The sequence below is a fragment of the Lissotriton vulgaris genome, chromosome 4_1, assembly GCF_964263255.1.
Source record: "Lissotriton vulgaris chromosome 4_1, aLisVul1.2, whole genome shotgun sequence".
Classification (NCBI taxonomy): domain Eukaryota; kingdom Metazoa; phylum Chordata; class Amphibia; order Caudata; family Salamandridae; genus Lissotriton; species Lissotriton vulgaris.
In genome coordinates this window covers 2,120,582,680-2,120,609,818 of record NC_141691.1, presented here as the reverse complement: position 1 = coordinate 2,120,609,818, position 27,139 = coordinate 2,120,582,680, and the positions used below count along the sequence as shown (strand labels likewise).

Genomic DNA, 27,139 nt, shown 5'->3' with positions numbered 1-27,139 from the left:
GGGCAGAACCAGTCGCAGCTGGTCTGTGAGCACTGTTGATGGCTCAACCACCCCTTTCATTCATCAGGCAGGCTAGGGTCATCAGTCGCACCACAGGGGGCGGAGCCAGCATTGTGTGGGGGAAACCCAGCCTCATTCAGGACACAGGCGCAGCCCCTCCCTCACATCAGCATGCTAATCTCTCCATTCACCACCGGGGCAGACCCACACAGACTTCCTGGAGCCTGGCATCCCAGCCAGCTCCAGCCAATCACACGCCAGCACCTTCACAGCACATACACAGTCATGTCTAGAAGTAGCACTTCCGCACAAGACACAACCATGTCACATACATCGTTGCGAAGCATTCACTCTCACGAGTTCGCACATACCAAACTTGACCATGCACGCCTCACGCATCAGGAACTACCAGGGACACAGACATTCCCCATGCATTCCTATGGGAGAGCATGCCAATCTCACACACGCACTCAGGGACCGCACGCACTTTACACTGCGCCACAGTGTCAAAGTGCGCAAAGACCAGAAATCACTAGGCAAAAAGTTCAGGGGTGAACCTGCCAAAGGGCCAAGTCCAACAAACAACAATAATATAAAGCTCAACCCCCAAAAGACAAAACTACTACTCTTGTCCCCTAAAAACAAACCCTTACTAATTTAAGAATGGCTCAGAAATCGGAATGCTCTAAACTGTTCTCTCTCAAAATCAAGTAAACTCCTTGGATATCACTTTGGACAAAAACATGCCAAGGACGCAGCACCTCAACAACTCAGTCAAGGAGCACTCTTCATACTGAAACAACTGAACAAATTGAAACATCTCAACATAACCAAACTGTTCATTCCCCCTGATGATCTTAAAATGGTAGTACAATCACAAGTCCTCTCAAAACTTGACTAAAGCAACGCCATCATCACAGGAACCCAGGAAAGCCACCTTTCCCCATTAAGAGCAGTCCTCAATGTGGCTGCCAGGCTCCTCACAGGTACCAATGTATTTGATCTCATCTCACCAGCCCTCAAGAGTCTCAATTGGCTTCCATTGAAGGATGATGCTTCTTCAACACAGCTCTTGTATCACTCACAAAGCCCTTCATACAAAAAACCCAAATACCTTGAAACCAAACTTTCTAGAGCAAGAAGAGACTGAGCACAGAGAAGCTCCAACTCTCTTCTTCTCAAACCTCCCAAACTAAATAGGAAATCCTCCCAGGCACACTCCTACACACAGGCAATGCTTCTAGGATCTGGAATTTGCTCCCCAAAAATCTCTGCTGCGACCTCCCTTTCTGCTGCTTCAAACAGGGACCTTAAATCTCTGCTCCTGAACAACTACTTCAACACGCGCATAAACTGAAATACGACTCTATACCCAATTGAACCTGATCTTCAGAGGCAGTTTTAACTTGTCTACCATCTGTCTTAAAGACATTACCTTAATGCTGTATTGTTATATATCCTGGGTGACTATCTTCTAATACCTTCATGATGTCTGTTTTTGTTTTTTACCCTTTTTATTACTGACCCGACCCACACAGATTCCCTCACGTTCATTTCAAGTAGACGTAGTCTCATAGCCTGTGAAGCACTCCAATACCTTTGGGTCTTGTTAGTGCTACATAAAGCTTAAACAAAAATAAATATCCCTTGCCTCACAAAAACCCATACCCACCCTAAACCCTATAAAATCCATCGCCATCTAAAAAAAACACCCACCCTAAACAAGAACAAATCACTTTCCACCCAAAAACCCAAACCCACTCTGAACCTTAAATATTTTATTGCCACCCAAAATCCAATACCCATCCACACCCTGAAAAATTGCATCTCAACAAAAAAACTACACCCTCCCTAATACCTAAAAACGTTCTTACCATAACATATATATGCATCTAGCAGTTTGTTTTTGCTTGGATGGGGCTTTGACAGCTCCCACCAAGAAAAGGCAAACACTCTGCTCCCAGGAAATGGGAGCTTTAAATCCGCCCCTGCCCGCAGACTTGAGGGCAGGTAAAGACATGAAGCAATTGCTCTCGCATGCAGAGAGTGGAATTTCCAGCAGCTCCCTGTGTGCAATAGCAATGCGGGCACCACAGGAGGCAGAGACGGGCTGGGATTGCAGGTACCTTGAGGCCCCTCCCACAGTCCGCAAAATGCAGACTGGGTGCACTGGGTAGGATATTTAATATGTGGCCTATATCTGGGGGATGGAGTCACAGAGCTGAAATCGGGTCTCACGCGTGGCCAGGCACCAAGGGATGGGGTTCCTGGGCCTAAATTGTCCAAGGGAATGGGGTGGTACTGTCCTCCTCCCCATTTAAGTTGTGGCCGCGCCCCGGGAGATAGGGTTGCAAGTCCATTCTGACCATGATGTCATTTCACAGAAATTAGACCTCCACAGGAGGCACTTACAAATATAAACAAATATAAACAGCCTCAGCTAAGGCCCCACTTCTATAAAGGACACATGATTCTAACTCTGGGGTTGGCGAAGGGAAAGCAAGTGCTTTTTCTTAGCAATTCTATTTTGGAGGATGATCCTTAATGCTTCATGGAGGTGAATGCATTGTTGCAATCTATGGAGACCATGATAAGTAGGTTCTTTCTTCTCCTTATGTGGTGAGAGGTGACTCAATGGTCCTCCCTTTAAATTGCTACAAGTGTTCAAATGTACAAATCACTTGGACCCGTCCACCCTAGTAGTATGCAAAGGTCTTCCTGCCTTTTGCTAGGATGACGGACAGATTAACAAGGGGCCACTCAGAGCATTTCTCACTGATTTTGGTGAAGAGTTGCAGATGTCGAGGAATATCTCACCAAATAAAGAAGCCCTTGCTTCATATAGTTAAGAAGAAAGGCCCTTGTTTGGTGGAGATTTACCTCATTTTAGTCTTGTTGTCTTGTCTATAGGATGATTTATGTTATAACATACTTCAGGACAAAGCTGCACCAATACCAATTACATTGTCCAAAAGTACCCAAGGTTGCTGGTGACATTTCCTCATGCTCCGTTACATGGTAGTGTAGAATACGTATTCAACATTTATCCAAGGAGGTAGCAATTAATAATAAACAAGTAGAAAGTACTCCACTTGGATAGATATTTTGTGCAAAACTGTGAACTCTTGTTTGAGTCACAGGTGCAGTTTCGTTGGGGCCAAGTCACTCTAATAGCCACTGACACCCACACAAACACTTATACACTGACTCATATACTCAGGCACTCACACAACCACTGACAGATACACTCAGACACTGATATACTCTCTCACTGGCCCAATCAGATACTCACACACCAACTTAGAGACCCACTCACACACTCACTCACATACCTTCTCAAACACTTTTACACACACTCATTGATCTACTCCGACTAACATACACTCCCTCACATAAATATTCATATGCTCTCACACCCACTCAGGCACTCATGCAACCATTCACTGAGTCATTCAACTATTTCACAGTCATTCAGAGACCCATTTAGACAATCATGAACCCACTCACAGACCCACTGAGAGACTGATGCACCTACTCATTGACCCAGTCAGACAGTCATGCTCTCACTCACAGACTGACTCACACACTCATGAAGGCACTCTCAAACCCACTCAAACACATTGACCTATTCACAGACCCACTGAGACACTCACACACCCACTCACACAACCAGTGAGACACTTATGCAGCAACTCCCAGACACACTCACCCCACAGCCAAGACACCCCGCCTCGACTGATGCCAACTCTGCAGCCAAAGAGCTACACCACTGGATCACCAACTGTGTAGACCAGCTATCACCCGTCCACACCAACAAAAGACAACACACCCTGAAAGCCACCTGGTTCACCACTGACCTCCAAGATGCCAGACGCTCCTGCAGACTTCTCAAGAAACAATGGAGAAACAGCAAAACCACGGAAGACCTAACCACCTACAAGAATGCAATGAAAGACTACCACCAACGCATAGGATTCATAAAGAAGACCTTCATCTGGAACAAAATCCTCACCAACTCCAGAACACAGTGAAGCCAAATATGTTGCTCCCTCCCAAGACCTCTGCAACAAGCTTGGCTCCTACTTCCACCTGAAAATCAAATCCCTCTATGACCACTTCAGTGAGCAGACTCCAGAAACCACCCTTTCCTCCAGTGATGACAACCGGCACACCGTCACCGCCTGGAGCCAGGACACAACCGAAGATACCACCGCCACCATGAAGACCACCCACTCAGAAGCCCCCACAGACCCTGGCCCTCCGCACATCTTCCATAGAACCGCCGCCACCATTGACCCCCAGCTACGATGCACCATCCATGCCACCTTTAAATCCGGCACCTTTTCAGGTGACTGGAAACATGTAGAAGTCAAGCCCCTCCTCAAGAAACTCTTGGAAAACCCGATGGACCTGGAGAACTACCGATCCATCTCTCTCCTTCCCTCCGCGGCTACAGTCACTGAGAAAATCGTCAACTTCATTAAAGAGAGCTTCATCCTTAACCCCTCCCAATCCATATTCCGCAGCAACCACAACATCAATACTGCCCTTCTCACCGCCACTGACAACATCCGTACGCTCCTCTGCCAAGGCCAAACCATAGCCCTCACCCTACTTGACCTCTCCGCAGCTTTCAACACCGTCTCCCACCGCATTCTTGCAGTCAGACTCCACAACATCCGGTTACAGAGAACCACCCTTGACTGGCTCCTTTCCTTCTTCGCAGACAAAACCCAAAGGATCAGACTCTTGCCTTTCCTCTCTTAACCCACTAAGATCAACTGCGGAGTACCACAAGGATCATCGCTCAGTCCCACGTTCTTCAACATCTACATGGCCCCTCTCACCACCATCATCAGAGAGCATGGACTCAGCATTGTATCCTTCGCCGAAGACACTTAACTCGTCCTCTCCCTCATGAAGAACCCCAAAACCACCAGTTTCAGCTTCCAAGAAGGAATGAAGGACATTGGTACTTGGATGGGCAACAGCTGTCCGAAATTCAACTGTGAGAAGACTGAAGTCCTAGTACTCAGACCCCACCCCACTGCATGGGCAACTCCTGGTGTCCCTCTGCACTAGGCATCCCCTACACCCACTGACCACACTCGAAGCATTGGCATCATACTACACTTCTCCCTCCACATGACCTGGCAGGTCAACACCATCTCCTCCACCTGCTTTAACACTCTCTGCATCCTCTGCAATACTTTTAAGTGGATCCCCATTGATGCCAGAAAGACTGTTACCCATACCCTCATAACTAGTAGATTTGACTACCGAAATGCCCTCTAAGCTGGAATCAACAAATCCCTGCTACGCAAACTTCAGAGCACCAAGAACACCATAGCCAGACTCGACCTCAGAATCCTATGACATGAGCACATCACTAAACACCTATAAGACATCCACTGGCTCTCCGTCAAGAAGAGAGTAACCTTCAAGCTGCTCACCCATGCCTACAAATCCCTCCACAACAACAGACCTAAGTGTCTCCTTCTAAACACCCACAAGGAACCTCTGCTCCACCGACTTCGCCCTGGCAGTAACTCACCTCATTCGCAGAATCAAAGCAGGTGGAAGAGCCTTTTTCTACATCAAAGCCAAAGCCTGGAACGAGCTTCCAGTCGGCATCAGACACTCCCCTACTCTGTACACCTTCAGGAAGAGCCTCAAGACCTAGCTCTTCGGCCGATCCGGAGCTGCACCCCCCAGTGCCTTGAGACCCTTACAGGTGAGTAGTGCACTTCAAACCTCCCAATCGATTGATATTCACACACCCACTAACAGACCAACTCAGACAATCTCACCCCCAAAAACACACCCTTTGAGACAGTCATGCGCTCACTCACATATTCCCTCTCAAAGGTAACAACTTACAGCTAGGATTTCTTTTTTTTAAAACCTTAGAAATTCACTATTGATTACTATGGCAGTGGCAGGGCCATTGTAGTCGCTGGTGGGGAACTAGCGCTCTTAGCCTCATTTTCTTAGATCGAACAATCATTTCAGCAAGCGCCACATGACTGCTATGATTTGCGCTAAAATGACATTTTAAAAATTGGCTCTTTTTAATATCACGCATTGATTGTGTTTTACCTTACTGTCACTTGAAATACCGTGATTGTTATTTGCTCTGTACCTCGCTCCTACCACCGCGGCTGCATTGCCGTTTGAGTGGAGGGGAGGCGCCATCTTAGGACTGCTGGGACCGATTTGAGCGATCTAGTCTCACAGAGGTAGGCAGGCTATAAATCGACACACTTCCTGGGACTCGCTGTGATTACTATGGCAGTGGCAGGGCCTGTGTAGTCGCTGGTGGGGAACTAGCGCTCTTAGCCTCATTTTATTAGATCGAACAATCATTTCAGCAATCGCCACATGACTGCTATGATTTGCGCTAAAATGACATTTTAAAAATTGGCTCTTTTTAATATCACGCATTGATTGTGTTTTACCTTACTGTCACTTGAAATACTGTGATTGTTATTTGCTCTGTACCTCGCTCCTACCACTGCGGCTGCATTGCCGTTTGAGTGGAGGGGAGGCGCCATCTTAGGACTGCTGGGACCAATTCGAGCGGTCTAGTCTCACAGAGGTAGGCAGGCTATAAATTGCAATGTGTATTAGGGAGCGCAGTGGGCGCGCCGATGGCGCGCCGAAGGCGCGCTTAAGGCAAGCTCGTCTGCGCTCGTCCGCGACCGTCCGGGCCCAGGGCCCCGTCATTCTGGCCATTTTTATACATACTCCTCGGCTGATCTCGCGGCCCTCAGACCATTAGATCCACTACTTACTCCTGTGTTGCCTCATGTTCTAAAGCGTATTAATCTCTATAACATTCAGAAATCTGCACTCCTAGCCTGCGAGGATAAACTTGCACCTCGTACCTCCCTCAGCACGGAACCCGATAGTGCACAGGCTGATAGGAAAGTCCATTGCCTTTACCTCAATACGAGATCAATGGTCAAACACCAAATGGACCTTTTCCTCCTATTATCATCTGAAAAACCTGATGTCCTTATGTTGACCGAGACATGGCTCTCGGAGGACTCATTACTTTAGCCAATTATTTTATACTTACTGGTAATCACCCCCCAGGCAAGAAAGGCGGTGGTGTAGCAGCCATCATTCATAAATGTCACAATTGCATGGCTTTACCAACCTTGTCCTTGGGCGTTTCAGACAACATCGTGTTTAAAATGGATATAAGCAAGGGCGCCATCTCTTCGTCCTTATCTATCGCCCCCCACACTCGATGCCCTCCTTCCCCACTTCTCTGGCTGAACCACTGGCACCGTTAGTGACCAACTATTCCAGGTGTATGTTGGCCGGTGACTTGAACTTCTGGTTTGACAAACCAGAGGCGGACCCTCAGGCAGCTGTATTGCAGGAGCTACTGGTCGACCTTAACCTTAGGCAACACATAGATTCCCCCACTCATAAGAAAGGCCATAATTTAGACCAGCTTTGGTCCTACAACTTGCCTATAAGCTCCCTGATTATTGAACCCTGCATATGGTCAGATCATTTTTTGATACGCTTCTCTTTTATGATCCAAGGGTCTTTGAAACTGACAACTGGGAAAGGTGGGACGTTTCGCAAATGGAAGGGCATCGACATGCCAGCATTAATTGACACCCTGACCGCGACGCAACCCTCTTTATCACAAGATTTGGATTTGATGGAGAAATCCCTTTCGGACTGGCTTGTGAACGCGGCAGACACCCATGCTCCTTGGGTTAAAGTCTCTCATTCTCGCCCCAATAATGCCCTCAAATGGTTTACCTCCCAACTTAACTCTCTGAAACTGGAGGTCCGCCAGTTGGAGAGGAAATGGAGAGCTAGCTATTCTACTCCAAATAAAGTGGCCTACTGTGCAGCCCGTAAAAATTACCAGAAAGCCATTCTCAAACAAAAAACGGAGTATTTTTTGGGAATTATCCTTAACTCACACAACAAATCTAAAGACATATTTAGGATAGTGCATGAACTCAGCAGCCGTGACCGAACAACTCCCTCTGTTATCCCCACCCAAGAGCTGTGCAATTCTCTTAACAGCTTCTTTTTAAAAATAATTGACACCATCAAAAAGAGTATCCTGGCCTGCCCCTCACCCACCCCTTTAAGTGATATCTCTTCTAACCCGTCGCTACTGCACTCATTTACTCCTATTACCTTAGAAACATTGACTACTCTTTTAGCCCATGTCAAATCTGGCTCTCCATCCGACCCTTGTCCTCCACTCATTCTCAGAGATATCGGTCTGTCCCTCCCGCAGGGGATAATTACCCTGTTGAATAACTCGCTTTCCAGTGGCACTGTGCCAAAAAACTTCAAACATGCTTCTGTTGTTCCACTTCTCAAGAAACCAGGCACTGACCCTCTCATCACTACCAACTACAGACCTATCTCCCTACTCCCCTATTTCTCAAAAGTACTGGAAGCTCATGTAACAAACTGTTTGTCTAATTTCATCGAGACAACTCAGTATCTGGAGCCCAACCAGGCGGGATTCCGACGCGGCCACTCGACGGAGGCCGTCATCATGGCTGTCCAGAACAAGCTCCGTTCGAACACTGACAAAGGCATCCATCAGGCACTGATACTCCTCGATCTGTTGGCCGCATTCGACACGGTTGACTATTCCATCCTGGTCAGCCGTGTCGAGCAGGCCGGCCTCAGGGGCTCGGCCCTGAATTGGATCACCTCCTTTGTCTCTGACCGATCACAATCTGTCACACTTGGTCCGTTTTCTGCTCCTAAATTGTTTTCATTTTGTGGGGTCCCACAGGGGTCCTCACTGTCACCTCTCTTATTTAATCTTTATCTTCGTCCTCTGCTTCACTCACTGAAGAATTATCAGGTCTCCATTTTTAATTATGCTGATGACCTACAACTTATATTCTCCCTCAGTACACCAGATTCAGTTACTGAATTCCACAATGCTATGGATCATATCCATAGATGGATGAACCTCAACCACCTCAAACTTAACCCAGGCAAGACCGAACTGATCTTGACTGGGAAAAGTGTGCTAAGTTGGGGTCCCCATTTCTGGCCCAGCATCATGGGCCAGCCCCCGTGCAAATCTTCATCTGTGAAAAGCTTGGGAGTCATAATCAGCGCCGACCTCTCTCTTAAGGGTCAAATTGGTGCTGTTGTCTCCGGGGATTTCTTTCAGCTCCGGAAAATAAAAAAGATTTCCCAATTCCTTACCCACTCAGCCCTGATCCAGGTGGCCATTGCTTTGGTTATGTCCAGATTGGACTTCTCTAATAGCATCTACCTGGGACTTCCGCTTGGCCAACTTAAGAGACTACAACTAGTTCAAAACCAAGCGGGCAGACTGATCCTCAAGCAGCCAAAGTGGCAATCTATCACCCCTGGCCTGGAACAACTGCACTGGCTCCCGGTGGCGCAGAGGGTCATGTTTAAGACGGGCTGCATGGTTTTCAAAGCTCTTCAACACACTGGCCCTAAGTTTATTGAAGGCTTGGTACTCAGGTACACCCCCTCACTCAATCTCCGTTCTGCAAAGAAGGATCTCTTAATTGTTCCTTCCTTTAACAAAAAACGTTCAGGCGGCTGCTGCTTTGACTTTTTAGCCGCCAGCCTTTGGAATACGCTTCCTCTGCCCCTCAGACAGAGCCCTGACATTCTCACTTTTAGACATCACTTTAAAACTTGGCTTTTTAGACAGGCCTTCAAATAATGTTTATTCCTAATTTGGTTGTCTATTTTTTCCTTTCTTAGTTATGTTCCCGTACCTCAGCGCCATGAAGCCCAAGGGCGTACGTGCGCTTTATAAATATTATTTAACATAACATAACATACACAACCAAAGGTTACAGGACATTATAGTTAGCAAATCACATTAAAAAAATAGATATTCACTAAAAAAAGCAAAGCTCACTGGGACATTAAAGTTAGGCTCAGACATCACTTGTACAAAACCATTTCAATTCAGCAGTTATAGTTAACTGAGCAAACTATAACTTATGCCCCCGCAGTGCACTGCTTATGTCATCACATATTAAATCACTCATGACATTGACAGTGACATCACTGATGGTTTCTAAATTAACTTCACTGATCACATCACAGAAAATATCATCCACAGAACCACTCAAACACCCACTCATACCCTTATATAACATCTCACATACCCACTAAAACATCCAGAAAACCAGTCAGACAAGCAAGTTCTTACACAACCACTAATTCCTCCATACAGCCACTCACCCAGACAATCACTCACCCATAGAGTCACTGACACCCTTACTCACACACCAATACGCCCACTCATACACCAATTTAGCCACTCAAACATACACATACACACCTATACAGCCACACATACCTACTTACACATCCATAGAGCTACTCACACCCCCAAAACCATTCACACACCCATACAACCACACAGATGCCCACTCACACACCCATACAACCACTCAAACAAACACTCATGCACCCGCAGAGCTAGTCATAAACCTACTTACTCACCCATAGAGCCACTCATGAACCCACTCACACACCCACTCAGCCACTCGGACACCCACTCACACTCTGAAACAGGCAGTCATGCAGGCACTGATATCACATATCTCATATATAGAATCACTCATTAGTAGTATAGCTGGTATACTAATCTAACTTTTGTAATAGTTAGTATATGTGTTTAACACTCATAATCTCTTAAAAAATTTACAATCAATGATTTTATCAGTGATGTCATCAGTGATGTCTTTTGAGATGTAATCAGAGATGTCATGTGTTTTTTTTAAATCTGTTTCCTAGCTAATATTTATAATTAATATTTGTAATTTTATTGGTGACCACATTTAAAAAATGTTACTTGCATTCAGGAACACTTACAATGTTACCTCACATTAAACATATTGTTTCCATGCTTGCAGCAGAGTATTTTTACCTAAATTGACATCTCGTTTACATGAGGCAGTGTAATGGCATATTCTTAAGTATTACTTAAAATTTTCACATCACAAAATTCCCCAGATCATACCTAAAGGATTCTGGGCTCCTCTGAGGCTAGCCACCATCACCTCCCCCAGACTCCTGAATAGCATTAGAATTAAAAATATACCTTTATTTTTACTTTACCTTCCCATGCACCTACAGTACTCCTAGTGATAAAAAGACCCCACAGATATGTATGCTTTAGAACTTATAAATAAATAAATCTTAATCTTGTCTTATAGAATTGTGTTGCATCCATATAGCAATAGCCCTGAGACAGGAGTTAAAGCTGAGTTGTGTGTCTCGTGTATTTTATTGCTGATTGAGGGTGAATCATCACAGTGAGAGTCTTCTGTTGATGATAAGTATCATCTGTGGCAGGACAGCAAACATGGACACTCGGGTAAAGCCAACTTGACTCCACATGCAAAGTCAATCGGAAAGGTTTATTCTCAGGGCCATATGGACATATTTTAGAACCTCACGGTTGAGATGCCTTCGAAGTGTGAGGGTGTAAAGAGAATAATCGCTGTCCAACTACCAATGTACTTGTCGGAAGGGTTGTATTACTGTGGCCACCGTGGTAAAAAGCTGATGAGCAGAGCTGTGTCCAAAGAGGCGTCCAATGTATCGATCATGGACTCTACTCCCAGGCCTTGGATCCCGTTAGCCTATTACATCCATGTGGGGAAGGAGTAGTGGGAGATGCTCTCAACACATCTGCTGAGAGACTGGAAAAAGAGCGTTCACATGTTTGATAGATGTATTCCCACAGCACCTCATTTGTCACTGAATATTACCTCATCATTGATGAAAAAGATGTTATAAGTTCTTAGTTCCTTTTGTTTGCATTCCTTTCCATTGCCTTTTTAATCTCTTCCCAGCTCCTGATCAGGTCCGGTTGGTGAACGGCCCCTCTCTCTGTGCTGGAAGAGTGGAGGTCAGGCACAATGGAGTGTGGGGTAAAGTCTGTGATGACGCCTGGGGTCAGACGGACGCGTCGGTGGTCTGCAGACAGCTCAGATGTGGAGCTGTACAAAGCTATCAGTATCAGTCATCATTCGGGATCAGCCCTTTGCCAGTTCTGATGAGTGATGTCCAATGCCAAGGAGATGAGTCTGCCCTGTGGAAATGTGCACAGCGAGGTTGGAATGTTAATACCTGTCCAACGGGGAGGAATGCTGGAGTGACCTGTACAGGTAAGAAGTGTAAGCTGAGTGTAAAAACAAGCTTCATTGCAAAATGAAGACATTATTCACTTCTGTCAAAATACAAAAGTGACCTTTTGTGGCAAGCACTTCATCAGGTGGGTCTGGATGAACCCTAAAGACCCTTGATGAAATATTTTCAATCAGATAATTATTTACTCTGGAGCCAAGGGGGAACTTGCAAACGTCCTTCCTGCCTGTGTGCTTGCTGCTTGCTCCTGCTCTCTGTATCTCCACAACGGTTGTGACTCCTTCGGGAGAAGGAGGGTTTCACAAGTCAATCCCTGCCCTCTGTTGAGCCACCTAGAAGCAGACATTATGGTTTTTCTTGCCTTAATATAGTTTGCACCATCCACTGAGGCATTTTTTTAAATTTTAGGCACTTAGCAATGATCCTAAGACTTAGCGACAATGTCAACTACCCTGCGCTCTAGTCTCCCCCATCACAGTCCCCTTCCCTATTTTCTTCCCTCTATCCTTCCCTCTGTCCTTCCCTCCACCCTCACTACCTCCATCCCTCCCGTGCTCACTCATTCCCTTCCTCCTTCCCTCCATCCTTCCCTCCCTCCTTCCCACCCTCCATCCTTCCCTCCCTCCCACCCCCATCCTTCCCTCTGCCCTTCCCTCCATCCTCCCTCCCTCCACCCCTCTCTCTATCCTTCCCTTTGCACTTCCCTCCCTCCATCCCACCTTCCCTCTGCACTCCCCTCCCTCTGTACTTCCCTCATTCCCACCCTCCATCCCTCCTTCCTTCCCTCCCTCCATCTCGCCTACTTTTTCTTTGGCATCTCTATAAGCTTGGCCCTTGCAGGGTGCCGATAGAGGGAAGATGGAGGATATAGTGAAGAGGTGGAGTATTTCTGTTAAAAGAAAAGAAATACTCAGAGAAGTGTAGAGATTGCTGGCATCTTGCAGAGGGAAGGGGCGGAGCCATCTCATATTGTTTAAACTGGGATCAAGCAGAAGGACCAAGGGGTAGTTAAAAAAACATAAAACTACAGAAGCATTGTGATCAATATTTGTGTTCCACAAAAATGTTGTATTAAATGAGTCTTGCTACATAGCCCTTGGGGACATTGTCTACATTAGTAAGTTCGCATGAGCTTCGCTACCATGATGCTGCTTTTGCACACGTTACTACGTGACTTTATTTTTTCAAGACTCTGTTTATGCCTTTCACATGAGAACCATCTGCTTTCACGTTCTCAGGTGCGCTCCAGGAGCTCAGTCTGAACATGTTGTACAAGGTCGATAAACAATGCCCCTTGTTATTCTGTTCTGGTCAGTCCCTAGCACCAAGACATAACATGCTAAACACAGCTGCAATGCTAGAGACTCGTGCTTTGATATTACGGGGATGCATGTTGTTTTAACACACACTTGGCGAGAGACTTTCCATGGGGAAGAGCTATGCTGTTCCTATGATGTAAACCTTCCATCCAGGCTTTAAGGTATGGGGTCTGCTGTCAAAACCCAGAGATCTTCTTTTAAATAAATAAACGTCTTCTAGCCAAGGGGAGGGTGGCTAGGCCTTATAGTCCTTTTTCCAATGTCTTTATAAAATGACTTCCCCCTTTGTATTCTATGGAATTGTAACAATGCTAACCGTTCTTAGTTTATGCAATTTGCTGCTGGTAGTGGCTTGTATACGGAATTGTAGAGCATGATGGTTAAAATAAACATTTTGAACTATTACAGTGACTCTACCTATTCTCACTGTGGACAAATACAAGTGATTGAGCGAAAGAGTATGTCTTGCTACTGCGATTCCTGAGAGAGTCAGGAGTGTTGTGTTCTGGGTTGTCTAATCATTTGTAGCTTCGTGATCTTTGGAGGAGAATGAATGAGACACTATAGCTAGTCGGTTTGGGGATTTTCGGTACTAAGGTGATAGGTTGGTACACCCCTATACACCGAGGTCCTGCTATGTTTTTCCCTATCTCCTCTTGCTTGCTGTGATTGATTCTCTGTCCTGCCATATTTGTACATTCTATGTTGTAATATTTCTCTCATGTAACGTAACTGGTTCTATTGTACAGCACTCTGACATCTTCGGGTAAAGTCTGCACATTATAAAAATGCATGAATAAATAAATAGTTTGGTCTGGTTCTTATCTGTGAGACTCTTAAGTAGTGCTTGTGCTTGGCCACAATCCCCACACTTCTGTTTCCGGAGACAGCTGTGACGGCGTAACCTCCTATATTGATGTTTTATAGGTTCTCTCAAACTTGAAGTTATAAAAGGTTTCTTCTCTTTGTTCTTAACCCATTATTGCGCTGCTGCCCTTTAGGTTGTTGTTCTTTGTTCTTTGTTATGGCGGTTGATATCACCCGGCCTACTGGAGCAGCAGTCACAGCGTATTTGACTCAGTGCGGAGTCCCTGATACTGGTGCTGTGCTCATTTTTGTAGTAGAAGCAGATGCAGCTCACCGCTTCAAAGTATTTTATTCTTCGGTCACCTTTCCGGGGGTAGATGGAACAGATAATTCATTTCACCAATTTACTGCCACTCCCCTTCCTCTAGTTTATCAGCCTTTTAGGGCTCTCGAAGTTCCGCTAACAGCTTGGCAACACCAAATACGGTTTAATGGTGCCCTTCCTCACCCAATAACGCCGGTCTATTTAGGCCAATAAATGGGGCCACATGGCCCGTTTTTGCTGGCTATACCCCACACCCACATTATCTGACAACTGCAATGCTCTCAGAACTCCACGAGTTACACACTTCTTTGATAATACTTCTTTGATACGCGTCCATAGAGCTGTTGTACTGTTCATGGCGCGCAACTTCCAGGTGGGACCACCTGGCATTGCAGCGCAACCTGTGGGTCCTAGTGCTGTGACCATCAGCCGGCTTATGTTCAATTCAGTGATAGGCAAGCATCCACAGAATAATGATGAGTTACCTTATTGGCTTGCTGAGAAATTTGAACAACTAGAAGCTGTTTTTCCAAACATTACTCCTGTGGAGAAACAAAGGATATTAACTATAAGTTTGCCTAAATATTTAATTCCCGAATTAACTGATTGTAACACCTGGGTATTCTAAATGTTTTGGCACTCCCTCCATGACAATACTCCTTTCCGTGATAAAACGCGTTCAAGGTGAACACTGAGCCGAAGCGGCTGTAGAGTTGGGAATGAGATTGGTGGGGGTGTTCAACGTGGTTGCTAATATATGATCCTTGCCAATTTCAAGGATGATGCTGTGAGTTTTCAAGTGGCAAACCGCTTGGAGTGTGTACCAGATGCAGACAAGCCATGCAAATAACCAACGATTATTGCAACAGCTTATAAACCCATTGGCCGCAATAGTCTGGGAGTTAGGATTTCTACTCAAACGCAAATTCAATCTCAAACACAATAAAAAGCCCGAAAAGATAAAGATGGGCGCCCGTTATTTCCTAAAAAGAACTGGAAAAATAAAAAACATGGGCAACAACAGCAAAAGCAAGATTTGCGTGCAGGTTCACCAACACCTGAGTCTTCTGAGCGTAATTATAACTTGTGCGATCACGCAAAAATTAAGTCTCATGATAGATTTCAAGTCTCTGATCAGTGCTCACCTCATTCTGTACAGGACACATCAGTATCTCAAGTTGGTGGAGGGGACCACCATGATCGTGGCAAAGGGCAACCTGCACCACAGGGATGAGATCAGCCTCAACAGTTTGAAGGTAAAGGAAAACAAGAGGATCTGCCTCGTTTTCGAAAGCTATATCAAAAGAAGAAAGTTGCTCCTTTAACAGCGGGATATGCCACAAGGTGAGAACGAGACTCCTGGACTGGACATGGGCCGTGACTCTGCTCGACAGCACAGTTGAGGTTACCATAGTGCGGGAGGCACTGTGTCCCTGTCTGGAGGTGACAGCAAATGATACATTCATTAAAGTGGAAACAGCTGATACCCGGGTTGCCCCCCCCACCCCCCCCCCCCCCGGATAGACTTTAGGACATTATTTTCCGATTCTGATCAAGGCACTTTTCTGGGAAAATTTAACCTTCTCCTATGACATTTTGTTGGCGGCGGCAGACTGGCCTCCACCCATTGTGTTAGCTGCTTCTAGGGGAGGACGTGATACTTCTGAATTTTTTGCATTACATCCCTGAAGAGCATGCCAAGGCTTTCGCAGCAGGGTGGGCTGCAGCCCTTGCCCTGGCGGTGTATTTTAAACAATTGGGGTGGGATATCGATTGACCGGCTCACAAGATACTTTTACGATCTGTGCCGCAGACGCAACTGCAATACCCAATCAAGCGTGTGGCTAAGGCTTACGTTTTCAAAATTCTGCACAGTTAAAGTATCAAGGAGTGATTGAACCATGTTCTTTACTGATGCATAATCCTTTCTTAATGGTATCAAAACCTGACGATTATATTGTGATCATGATGTTCAGATGAAAGCTTCCTCTATGGCCTACGTCTAGATACATCGCGGCTGGCCCGGATGGGTTGTAGGCGGCATGCTGTGTTAGTGGTATACCCCCACCGAAAACGCATATACATCTTCATAGGGCATGTCATAGTTGCCGGCCTACTGACGTGGGTTGTAGGCATTAAAGAAGTGTACTATGTGTTATTGACCAATAAAGGTTTTCAAAAAAAGAAAAAAATATATATAAAAACCTGACGGTTCATATCGGATTGTATTGATTACCGAAATCCTTGCTGCTCCTTTGCAGTGCAGAATACCCACAGCTCTGCGCTGGTGAACAATCTTGTCCATAAAAAGCACAAAACTACACTGGACATTCCCAATGGTTTCTGCAGTCATAATCTCGCACCTGAGAGTCGTGACTTGACAGCATTTACCGACGTCGGGCTTCAGTAACAATTTATGTGTTTGCCCATGGGGTATAAGTATAGCCCCGGGGCATTTGCGGCACGTGTTGTGTCTCTGTTACACGACATAGACCCAGATGCGTTGTTATGTTATGTTATGTTATGTTAGGATAAATTTGTAAAGCGCACTTACACCATAGGTCTCTTGGCGCTGTTCCTACATAAGCTGCTGCGGGGTCCAGTTTAAACAGTTTGTCGGAAGAGCTAGGTTTTTAAGGCTTTTCTGAATCCCAAAAGGCTATCACAGTTCCTGACTGATAGAAGGAATGAGTTCCAGAGCCTGGGGGCCAAATAGGCAAACCTACGCCCGCCTAGTCGTTTTAATTTGATAGATGGAATAGACAAAAGATGAAGATGGGCGGAACGAAGATTGCGAGTAGGGACATGTCTAAGCTGTTGAGAAATCTAGGACTGGTGCAATGCAAAACCTTAAAGATTATACAGCCCGATTTGAATGCGGAGCATTGCGCCATAGGTAGCCAATGTAAAGTGCGCAATAACATCCTGGCAGGTTGCCATCTTGGCTGCCTAAAGATCAATCTTGCAGCCTGATTCTGAATTATTTGTAGGCGTTTTATCAGACCAAGAGGAAGGCCGGTATACAGAGAATTGGAAAAGTCAAGACGGGAAAGTACCAGTGCTATCACCGCCTGGATCAAAGCTTGATGAGATAACAGATATGCGATCTTTCTTATTTTTCGTAGTTGAAACAGCGAGGAAGAAATGACCGTACCCACATGGCCCCTCAAGGAGAGATCTGGGTCTATGGTTACTCTCAAACTTTTCACTGAAGGGAACGGAACGGGAGGGGGGCCTAAATCGTCCGGCCAGGCAACATCAATTTGGTTTTCCCTGGGTTAAGCTTTAGTTGGTTCTGGTCCATCCAACCTTGAATATGCAGCATTGTGGCTTGGAATTCAGCGGCTGCATTTCGGGAGTCTAGCTTCAAGACCAACTGAAGGTCATCAGCATAGTTGAATACAGTTGCATTCCTTGCCTTGAGTGAGTGAATCAGGGGGCGGATGTACAGATTAAACAACAATGGGGATAGGGACGAGCTGACATGAGGTAGTCAGGTTAGGGGCCGTATAGTTCCCAAGGTATACCGCCTGCGTTCTACCTGTCAAAAAGGATTCAATCCATTCATAGGCTGTTCCCCGGATCCCCGCTTGTTCGACACGGTGCATTAGGATGCTATGATTAACCGTGTTGAACGCTGCAGACCGATCTAACAGTACCAGTGCCAGCGGGATACCCTTGTCAGCGTTAGCCCTTAGTGTGTCCATCACCGCCAGAATTACTGATTCTGTAGAATGGGCGTGCCGGAAGCTGGCTTGGTTTGGTTCAAGGTAGTTGGAATTTTCAATGAACTTAGACAAGCATCTGGCCACATGGGCCTCCAATATCTTTGAAAGATAGGGGAGGAGCGAGGTCGGGGGATAGTTAGCAGAGACGGAAGGATCTGCTCCTGGGTTCTTGAGCAGGGGGACCAACATGGCCTTTTTAAAAGCAATATGCACTTCCCCTTTGCTCAGAGATTCATTGAGAAGGGGTAGGAGACTGTGCGGTAAGGCCGAGAAGACTTTCCTCAAAATAGCGGGGGGACAGCAGTCATTGGGAGAGCCCGACTTGACTCGAGACATGAGTTCAGGTAGGGTATCAGGGCCAATTTCCGGGAGTTGATCTAAAATAAATGGGTTATCGGGGTTAGCCCCTGCTCTTGAGTAGGGAGTGATTCTCTCTTCGCTACTGAGGGCATTAACAATCCTAAAGATTTCTTTGGATTTGTTTGGAGCAGCGAGTACCTTTGTGGAGAAGTAAGAGGTCTTTGCAGCCAATAAGGCCTTCTTGTAGTCCCTGTGAGCAGTGAGATAAAGTAATCTTTCATCACTGGCATAACTGCGCCTCCACTTCCTTTCTGACTGGCGTAGGAGTAGTTTTTGTGACTTCAGGCCCGCAGTGAACCATTTGTGGGCTTCAGCCTGTCTCGCCCGGGGAAAGTTAATAAGAGGGTCATGAATGTCACTAGCAGCTAGTAGCCAGTTAGAGATGCCCTTTTCCATAGAGTCGACTTTAATATTAATGTCAGCAGAGGGAAGGGAGCTGGCTAAAGTAGCCACAAAATCCTGGGTGGCGAGCGATTTCCATTTTCTGGTCATGCCTCCTACGACCTTCGATGGCTTGACCCTACCATTAAAAGTGACTGTGAAATCAATTAAATGATGATCCGACCAAATACACGGAGAGAAGAGCGGAGATGACAGTTCAACATTATACCACCATATTTGATCCAAAATATGGCCTGTTATGTGCGTGGGGGCCAAGATATGTTGGACCAAGTTTAAATTAGAAAGCGTTTCAGTCAGTTCTGCCGACTGGGTCCCTCCACCTACGTCGTTAAACAAGTAATTCAGGTCCCCAATGAGCATGACTCTAGCATGGTTCATTGTAAGGTCAGCTATCTGTTCGCTGAGAGAGAGGGGAAAAGAGGGCATTGGCTGGGGAGGGTGATACATGAGTACCAGCACCAGCGACCCTGAGTTTGTTTTGAAGTTGATAACCATATTCTCAACCTCGGGAAGGATCAGGGAGTTAAATTTGTTGAACTTATCGCGTTTATTTATAATGGCAGCAGCTCCCCCTCCCGCCCTCCCTGCCAGTCTATTAACTGAGAGAATCTAATAGTCCGCAGGAAGAGCAGCTAAAATGTCTGGGGTAGAGTCAGGAGTGAGCCACGTCTCGGAGAGCAGCAAAATGTCTGGTTTCGCTGACATCAACAATAAAAAGATGTCTAGTTGATGCCTCACCATCGAGCGGGTATTAAGATACATAACCCGCAGGGAAGTCGACTTAGATTTTAAAAGTGACTCCGCAGTTTGCGGGGAAGGAGTAGAGTGATCTGCCTTATTGTACGAGATACCGTGCAACCTAATTCGGTCCAAGATGTTGGAAGGAAGCCCTGATTCATATTGCTCAAGGGATCTAAGCTCCTCTGAGCAATAAGCTGAAGTTTGACCAGGGTTTGTGGCCCCTGGGCCCGGGCAGGCGCAGACGGGCTTGCCTTTGGCGCGCCGCCGGTGCCCCCGCTGCGCACATCCGCTGCACTCCCGCGTGCCTATGCACATATTATACGTGCACTGACCCCGCCTCTGAGCTCCGCCCCACTCTAGCTGATTTGCTCAGGCCGCTAGGAGGGTGTCAGGCAGTGTAGGCGATCAGTTTTAGTGCCCCACGCGATTCGATAATTAAATTTTAAAAAACACAGTATATCACAATTTAAAAGATTCCCACAATATTCCTGACACAGTTTTAATTCCCAAGTTGAATTAGCCCAAACAGAACGGACCGCGCGGCAGCAAGCAAGTAGTAGCTGGCCCCTCGCGTACTTCCTCCTTTTGAGGTCTGACCCCGCCTCTGAGCTCCGCCCCGCTCTTGCTGAGTGGCTAATGGCCGCTAGAAGGGTGTCAGTCAGTGTAGGCGATCGGTTTTAGTGCCCCACGCGATTCGATAATTAAATTTTTAAAAACACATTATATCACAATTTAAAAGATTCCCACAATATTCCTGATACAGTTTTAATTCCCAATTTGAATTAGCCCAAACAGAATGGACCGCGCGGCAGCAAACAAGTAGTAGTTGGCCCCTCGCGTACTTCCTTCTTTTGAGGTCTGACCCCGCCTCTGAGCTCCGCTCCGCTCTAGCTGATTGGCTAAGGCCGCTAGGAGGGTGTCAGGCAGTGTAGGCGATCGGTTTTAGTGCCCCACGCGATTCGATAATTAAATTTTGAAAAACACAATATATCACAATTTAAAAGATTCCCACAATATTCCTGACACAGTTTTAATTCCCAATTTGAATTAGCCCAAACAGAACGGACCCCGCGGCAGCAAGCAAGTAGATGTTGATGATATTTATCTAATGGACAATGAACTTATGCCGCATCTAGTCCGAGTCAACAATATAATTTTATCCTTTTCCAACTATGGATACAAGTTTAAATTAGCAAAATCGCCCATCGCCCATTTGGTGGTGCTCTTTTTAGGGCTACGAGCTCAATAATGAATAAAAGGGGCTAGCCCCCCACTTCTTGGAGAAATGTGCACAATTGCATCCCCCTTCTACACTGAAGAAACTTCAGTCCTTGTCTAGGATATTTGAATCTCGAGAGGATTTACATTCCTGATTATGCCCAGCATATCAAACCACTTTATGCGTTGATGCAACCTACATTTCCTTCTGTCAGCTGGCTTCCAGAACATACCTCTATCCTACATTTGTTGCACTTGCAATCTGACTTGCTTGCGACTAACTACTTGTTGACACTTGAGAATACCACAAACCTGGTAATAGGTATAGTTCGAGGGGTGGTGTGTTTCACTTATTTGATGTTAAATGAGGGAAACACAGTACCTATTGCATACAAACCATATTTGTACACGTCGGCTGAAATGCGATTTTCCAATACTGAAAAAGTTTTCACAGCGGTGCAGATTGTGGCTTTGAAAGAATGCTCTCTGGCGCAAGGTAAACGCATTCTTATGGTCACCCTTCTCCCTGCTTTAGAAGCAGTGACTAAGGCGAGTGTACCAAACTCTATGACTTTACATCCGCATTGGATACAATGAGCTGCATCATTGGCATTGGCTGATCCCACGTTTATCTTTGATTCTTCTCTCCAGACACAGGAATTCTTACAGTCTGAACATGTTCTTCCTCCTCCTCTGTCCTTCCTTCCTTTGGATGAATACAAATGTATCATCTATACCGATGGATTGGCTCAACCGGCCGTCGGTTCTAAACATGCTTATTCGGCAGCTTGCACAATTCTTGCTGGCTCAATTGTGAATGGAGAGTTTAAGTCTTCCATAAGTGCATACTGAGGCACTTGGGGCCCTATTCACAGAACTAACTTAAGACAAAATCCTAAACTTACTACTTTTGGTATTCACAGAAGGCATTTAGTAGTAGTAAAGTTAGGATTTTGTCTTAAGTCTGTCTTAAGTTTTCCCTAAGGCTGTCCTAAGTTTGTCCTCAGTCTAGTTAGGATTTTGTCCTAAGTCTGTCTTAAGTCTGTCCTAAGTTTGTCGTAAGTTTGTCTTAAGTATGTCTTAAGTCTGTCTTAAGTTTGTCTTAAATCTGCCTTAAGTCTGCCTTAAGACTGTCTTAAGACTGTCTTAAGTCTGTCTTAAGTCTGTCTTAAGTCTGTCTTAAGTCTGTCCTAAGTCTGTATTCACAGAAGGCATTTAGTAGTAGTAAAGTTAGGATTTTGTCTTAAGTTTGCCTTAAGTCCGTCTTAAATTTGTCTTAAGTTTGTCTTCAGTCAAACTTAAGACAAAATCCTAACTTTATTACTACTAAATGCCTTCTGTGAATACCAAAAGTAGTAAGTTTAGTATTTTGTCTTAAGTTAGTTCTGTGAATCGGGCCCCTTGGGTTTGAGTGTCAGACCTTAAATAACGTCTCACACAGGTTATCCATATTCTTGGCCATCAGCGCATGGGAGCACATGCTCTTGGTAATTCTTTAGCTGATGAAGCGGCCAAATCTGCAGTAGTTACGTGTTCCGTAGCAGCAAGGTCCATGACTAAAATAGATAATGATATTTTGGCAGCAGTAGCTGCAATGAGGGAGCGAACTGTTCATCTTTGGGGTTTCACTTCTAAATACTCTTATTATATAACTCCCGAAGAGGTTCCTTATGCTAAGATTCCTTTGGTTGGGGATCGGCTGATTCCCAACTCGGACCGCAGACCTGTCTTGATCAAATCCACTTATAAGCATTGGCTTCTGCACATGCCAGGGTGTCGTCAACTGTCTCTATTTTACAGCAACGGTACTGGAGGCATGGTTTATATAAACAGACCTACAATTATGTACTTTCTTGTGACATGTGTCAACAAATTAAGCCGTCTCCGTTCCCACGCCATCCACAAAAACGGCAATGTGTTTCTAATCAACCATTTCGCTGTGTATATCTTGATCACTGCGGTTCATTTTCTTCTGATACTGCGTATTAATATATATTTGTTGAAGTTTATTCATGCACTAGATTCCTTTGGGTTTGGCCACAAAACAGTGCTGACACTGAAAATGTCATCAGGGATTTGCTTGTCTTTTTCAGGATGTTTGCCTGTGGCACCTTCCATTCTGACCAAGGTTCAGCAGATGCCTCTAAGGCATACAAGGACGTGATTAAGTAAATGGGGGTGCTGGTGCAGTTTTCATCTTCATATTGGCCTGAGGGCAATTCAATTGTGGAATGAATGAACCATGACTTAAAGCAATACTTGACAGCTAGAGTCTTAAGTACTGGCAGGAACTGGCTTGCCCATTTGTATGGTGTTCAGCACGCACTTAATATTCTCCCTAGAAGATCTCTGGGTGGGCGACCCCATACAAGATCCATACAAGATGCTCCTTGGCATTAAACTGTTTGTGACAGACCTTGATGGTCTAGACGGTGTGGCGGCTGCCGCAACCTTTGATGTAGATAATCATTCTACTGTGTTACGGGATTTACAAACAACCTGTGACAGTTATGCATCTGAACATTTACCCTCTTACACGGATGTAGCACTGCTGATTACAGTTGAGATCAAGAAAGAATTTAGGGGCATATTATCACAGGCCTCATCACTGCTTTAACTGGACCTTTTCCCGCTAAAGTTGCGATAGTTTTATCGCCCTATTAGCAAGCTGTCGCTAACAGCAGTTCTGGATATTGAGGTTAAGACCCTATTAACGAAAATAGCTCGATTTACAGCGATATTCACGCATTGAGCCGCTATCGCCGAATATTTTATCGCATTTGAGATAAACGTTGCTAATAGCACGTAATCTCTGCGATAAAATCCGGCGATACAGGGTGATAAAAAAAATTTTGCTAAGCCTATTTAACGATAAATATTGCTAGTTGTTGATAATATACCCCTTAGTCCCTTTTATCGTGCACTGGTTCCAGTGCTTGGACTGAAGGGTACTCATACAGTAATTTTACTTCATTTACATGGTTGTAAAGACAACAGGTACATCTCAATGGACAATGTCAATTTACATATGTGGCAGATTCTGAAAAGTGTCACGCCTGCTGTTTTACGTATTGTAATTTCATTAGATCCGCTGATGTTATCATCTTTCACTGTTCCTCGAGTATCTAAGGAAGTAATAGACACTGTAATTGACCTCTCACCCATCCGACCTTTATCTTTCAATACGGATGTCATGTATACATATCCTACTGATGGTGCCATTAGTGAGATGGCGACCAGTCCTCGACATCATCAGGTGGACCTGGCTTTGCCCCCTCTGATTGATAGAACTGCGAGTTGTTACTTTTCAGATCATGCCAGCTTCTCTTCGGACTCAGCCTCCTCGATGTCTAGTTTGGCAGTTCCACTGACTAAATTAGGTGTTTTCTTTTCTTGGTTCAAAAACACTTACATGGTCCCCCCATGGACCTGCATTAGGTTCGTACTTATCATGGTTTTCTTCTTCGTGTCAAATGGATTTGTGGAAGTGTCCTTTTTTACTCATCAATTGTCAGTATTTGCCAGAATGCTCTTCTGTGAACTTGGTCGACGGAATTCTGGTCGCTTACAAATCGTACCATATTGTGAAATGTGATCAAACACTTGCAAACATTTCAACATTCCTAGTTGCAGATGGCAATGTTTGGAACAAAGTAGCTTTTGAAATCCACGGTCCAACTGAGGTGCTCAGGGTACCATACGTATTTCGCATCTCTTTAGGAGATGTGGTAACACGGGATATGCATTCCGACTATTGGAATGTGCAAACAGTACATGCATTGTTTTCTGATTTAAAATTATTATGCTGCTTTTGATGCTAAAGAATTGTATTTAAATTCTGCCAAATGTCTTGATCTCTTTTGTTATTAACATTGTGGGCATCATTTTTTGCATTATAAAAACACGTTAAGACCAGTTTACAATCACACTCAGTGGGAACATTGTCCTACTCCCGTACAAGGGAGTTCTAAAACTCTAAGAGATAAATTCAGAGATTTTACCGACTATGACATGTAAAATCTGGAATCCTATTTTTTTTAAACTACACTTTTCTTCTCAATCTAAATTTATGATGAGCCACACTAAATTAATTTACTCCAACTCTTTTAGGGCTAAATTGTCCACACAGAGTTATGATCATTGGAAAGAGACCATCGAGTTAAAGTCCATTTGGGGCACTAAAAATTGTCAGGTTCAGGGAACTGAAGCACAACATCGTGACTGCCTGATTCCCCCGCAAACTTTATTTTTGAATGATACAGTGTACCAAACCACTTGTTTTGGCTTGGCCACTGTTGAAAATTGAAATAACCCATCCATTCTGTCTTTAGCGGAATACGACAATTGGAGTGCTCAGACAAATTATACTATCGATGCTTTACAGGCATTGTTTCAAAATGACACTTTCAATGTCTCTGAACTTTATTCATCTGGGTGGTTGGTGTGGCAAACACATTCTAATGCATGTCAATTGCATTTATGTAACACATGGTTTAACACAGACTAGACCGGATCCTCTTTATCCACTGACACATTTGGTCACTACATATTCGGTGGGTATATTTTGCCAACAATGGTTGGAACATTCTACCGAAAGCATCTGTGAAAAAAAAACGTACACTTTTGTCGGATGACCTCAACTTGACTGATTTCATCTTAGTGCCTAGAAGTCCTATTTCTAAGAGATTTATTTATGCCGCTGTGAGAAGTTTTCAAGGGATTTAATTCAAAACAAAGATCAGTTATTCAATTTACTTGGAGGTTAAAGTTAAATAACCTAATGTGTAAGTCATGTAAATAAATATACAAAGTCAGTTGAAACACATCAAAACATATAGACATATAAACAACAAAACACAAGGGTGTATCAAAAAAAGAGCTTTATCAAAAATTTCATTAAGTCAGCAGTAAATCAAAGAAGCAGGTAAGGAAATGCTGATATGAAAAGCCTAATAGCAAATCAACAATAATGCAGCAAAACCTATAAAAAACATCTATCTCAAAAAGCAAAAGTGAATCAAGCACTGTAGAGATAAGATGGAGGTCGACGTTTCGGTCTCTCTAAAACACAGTCAACGAGACCATCTTCAGGACTGTTGTCAATAAAAACACTGCTATAAGTTGTGCTGAAATCCCAAATAAATGAAACGCCACACTGTTGGTCTTTGAGGCAAAATACAATGTTGACAAACTGGACCAAGTCCTAAGTGAGGGACCACATTCGTCACGTGGGTGAAGACGCCAAAGGTACTCTGGTAGATGGATATTAGATAGTAAAAAGGCTCAAAGCACGGAGGAAGCTTGAACAGTCTTGCACGTTTGGAATTGGTAGACCGAGAGCCTACTTAACCGATGGGTTAAGTAGGCGCTTGGTAGCCTCGGGTTTATTTTAACTTCAGAATCGAAGTAAGGTCAGAATCAATCCAACTTCAAACACGTGTTTGAAGTTGGATTGATTCTGACCTTACTTCGATTCTGAAGTTAAAATAAACCCGAGGCTACCAAGCGCCTACTTAACCCATCGGTTGGATTACAGCACCAGCCTATAAGATCCCATATCTATGGACGCTACTACTCTATGATAAAATAAGGCTCTCGGTCTACCAATTCCAAACGTGCAAGACTGTTCAAGCTTCCTCCGTGCTTTGAGCCTTTTTACTATCTAATATCCATCTACCAGAGTACCTTTGGCGTCTTCACCCACGTGACGAATGTGGTCCCTCACTTAGGACTTGGTCCAGTTTGTCAACATTGTATTTTGCCTCAAAGACCAACAGTGTGGCGTTTCATTTATTTGGGATTTCAGCACAACTTATAGCAGTGTTTTTATTGACAACAGTCCTGAAGATGGTCTCGTTGACTGTGTTTTAGAGAGACCGAAACGTCGACCTCCATCTTATCTCTACAGTGCTTGATTCACTTTTGCTTTTTGAGATAGATGTTTTTTATAGGTTTTGCTGCATTATTGTTGATTTGCTATTAGGCTTTTCATATCAGCATTTCCTTACCTGCTTCTTTGATTTACTGCTGACTTAATGAAATTTTTGATAAAGCTCTTTTTTTGATACACCCTTGTGTTT

At 44.7% G+C, this 27,139-nt stretch overlaps 1 protein-coding gene across 1 annotated transcript in view; it reads left to right on the top strand.

The window, feature by feature from the left end:
* The window catches only part of LOC147725161 (CD5 antigen-like), a 334,692-nt gene that overhangs the window by 149,275 nt on the left and 158,278 nt on the right, over positions 1-27,139 (top strand). The window contains exon 3 of the mRNA XM_086967128.1: positions 11,865-12,179. Within this exon, the coding sequence (XP_086823254.1) occupies positions 11,865-12,179 (315 nt within the window). The remainder of the gene's footprint in view (positions 1-11,864; positions 12,180-27,139) is intronic.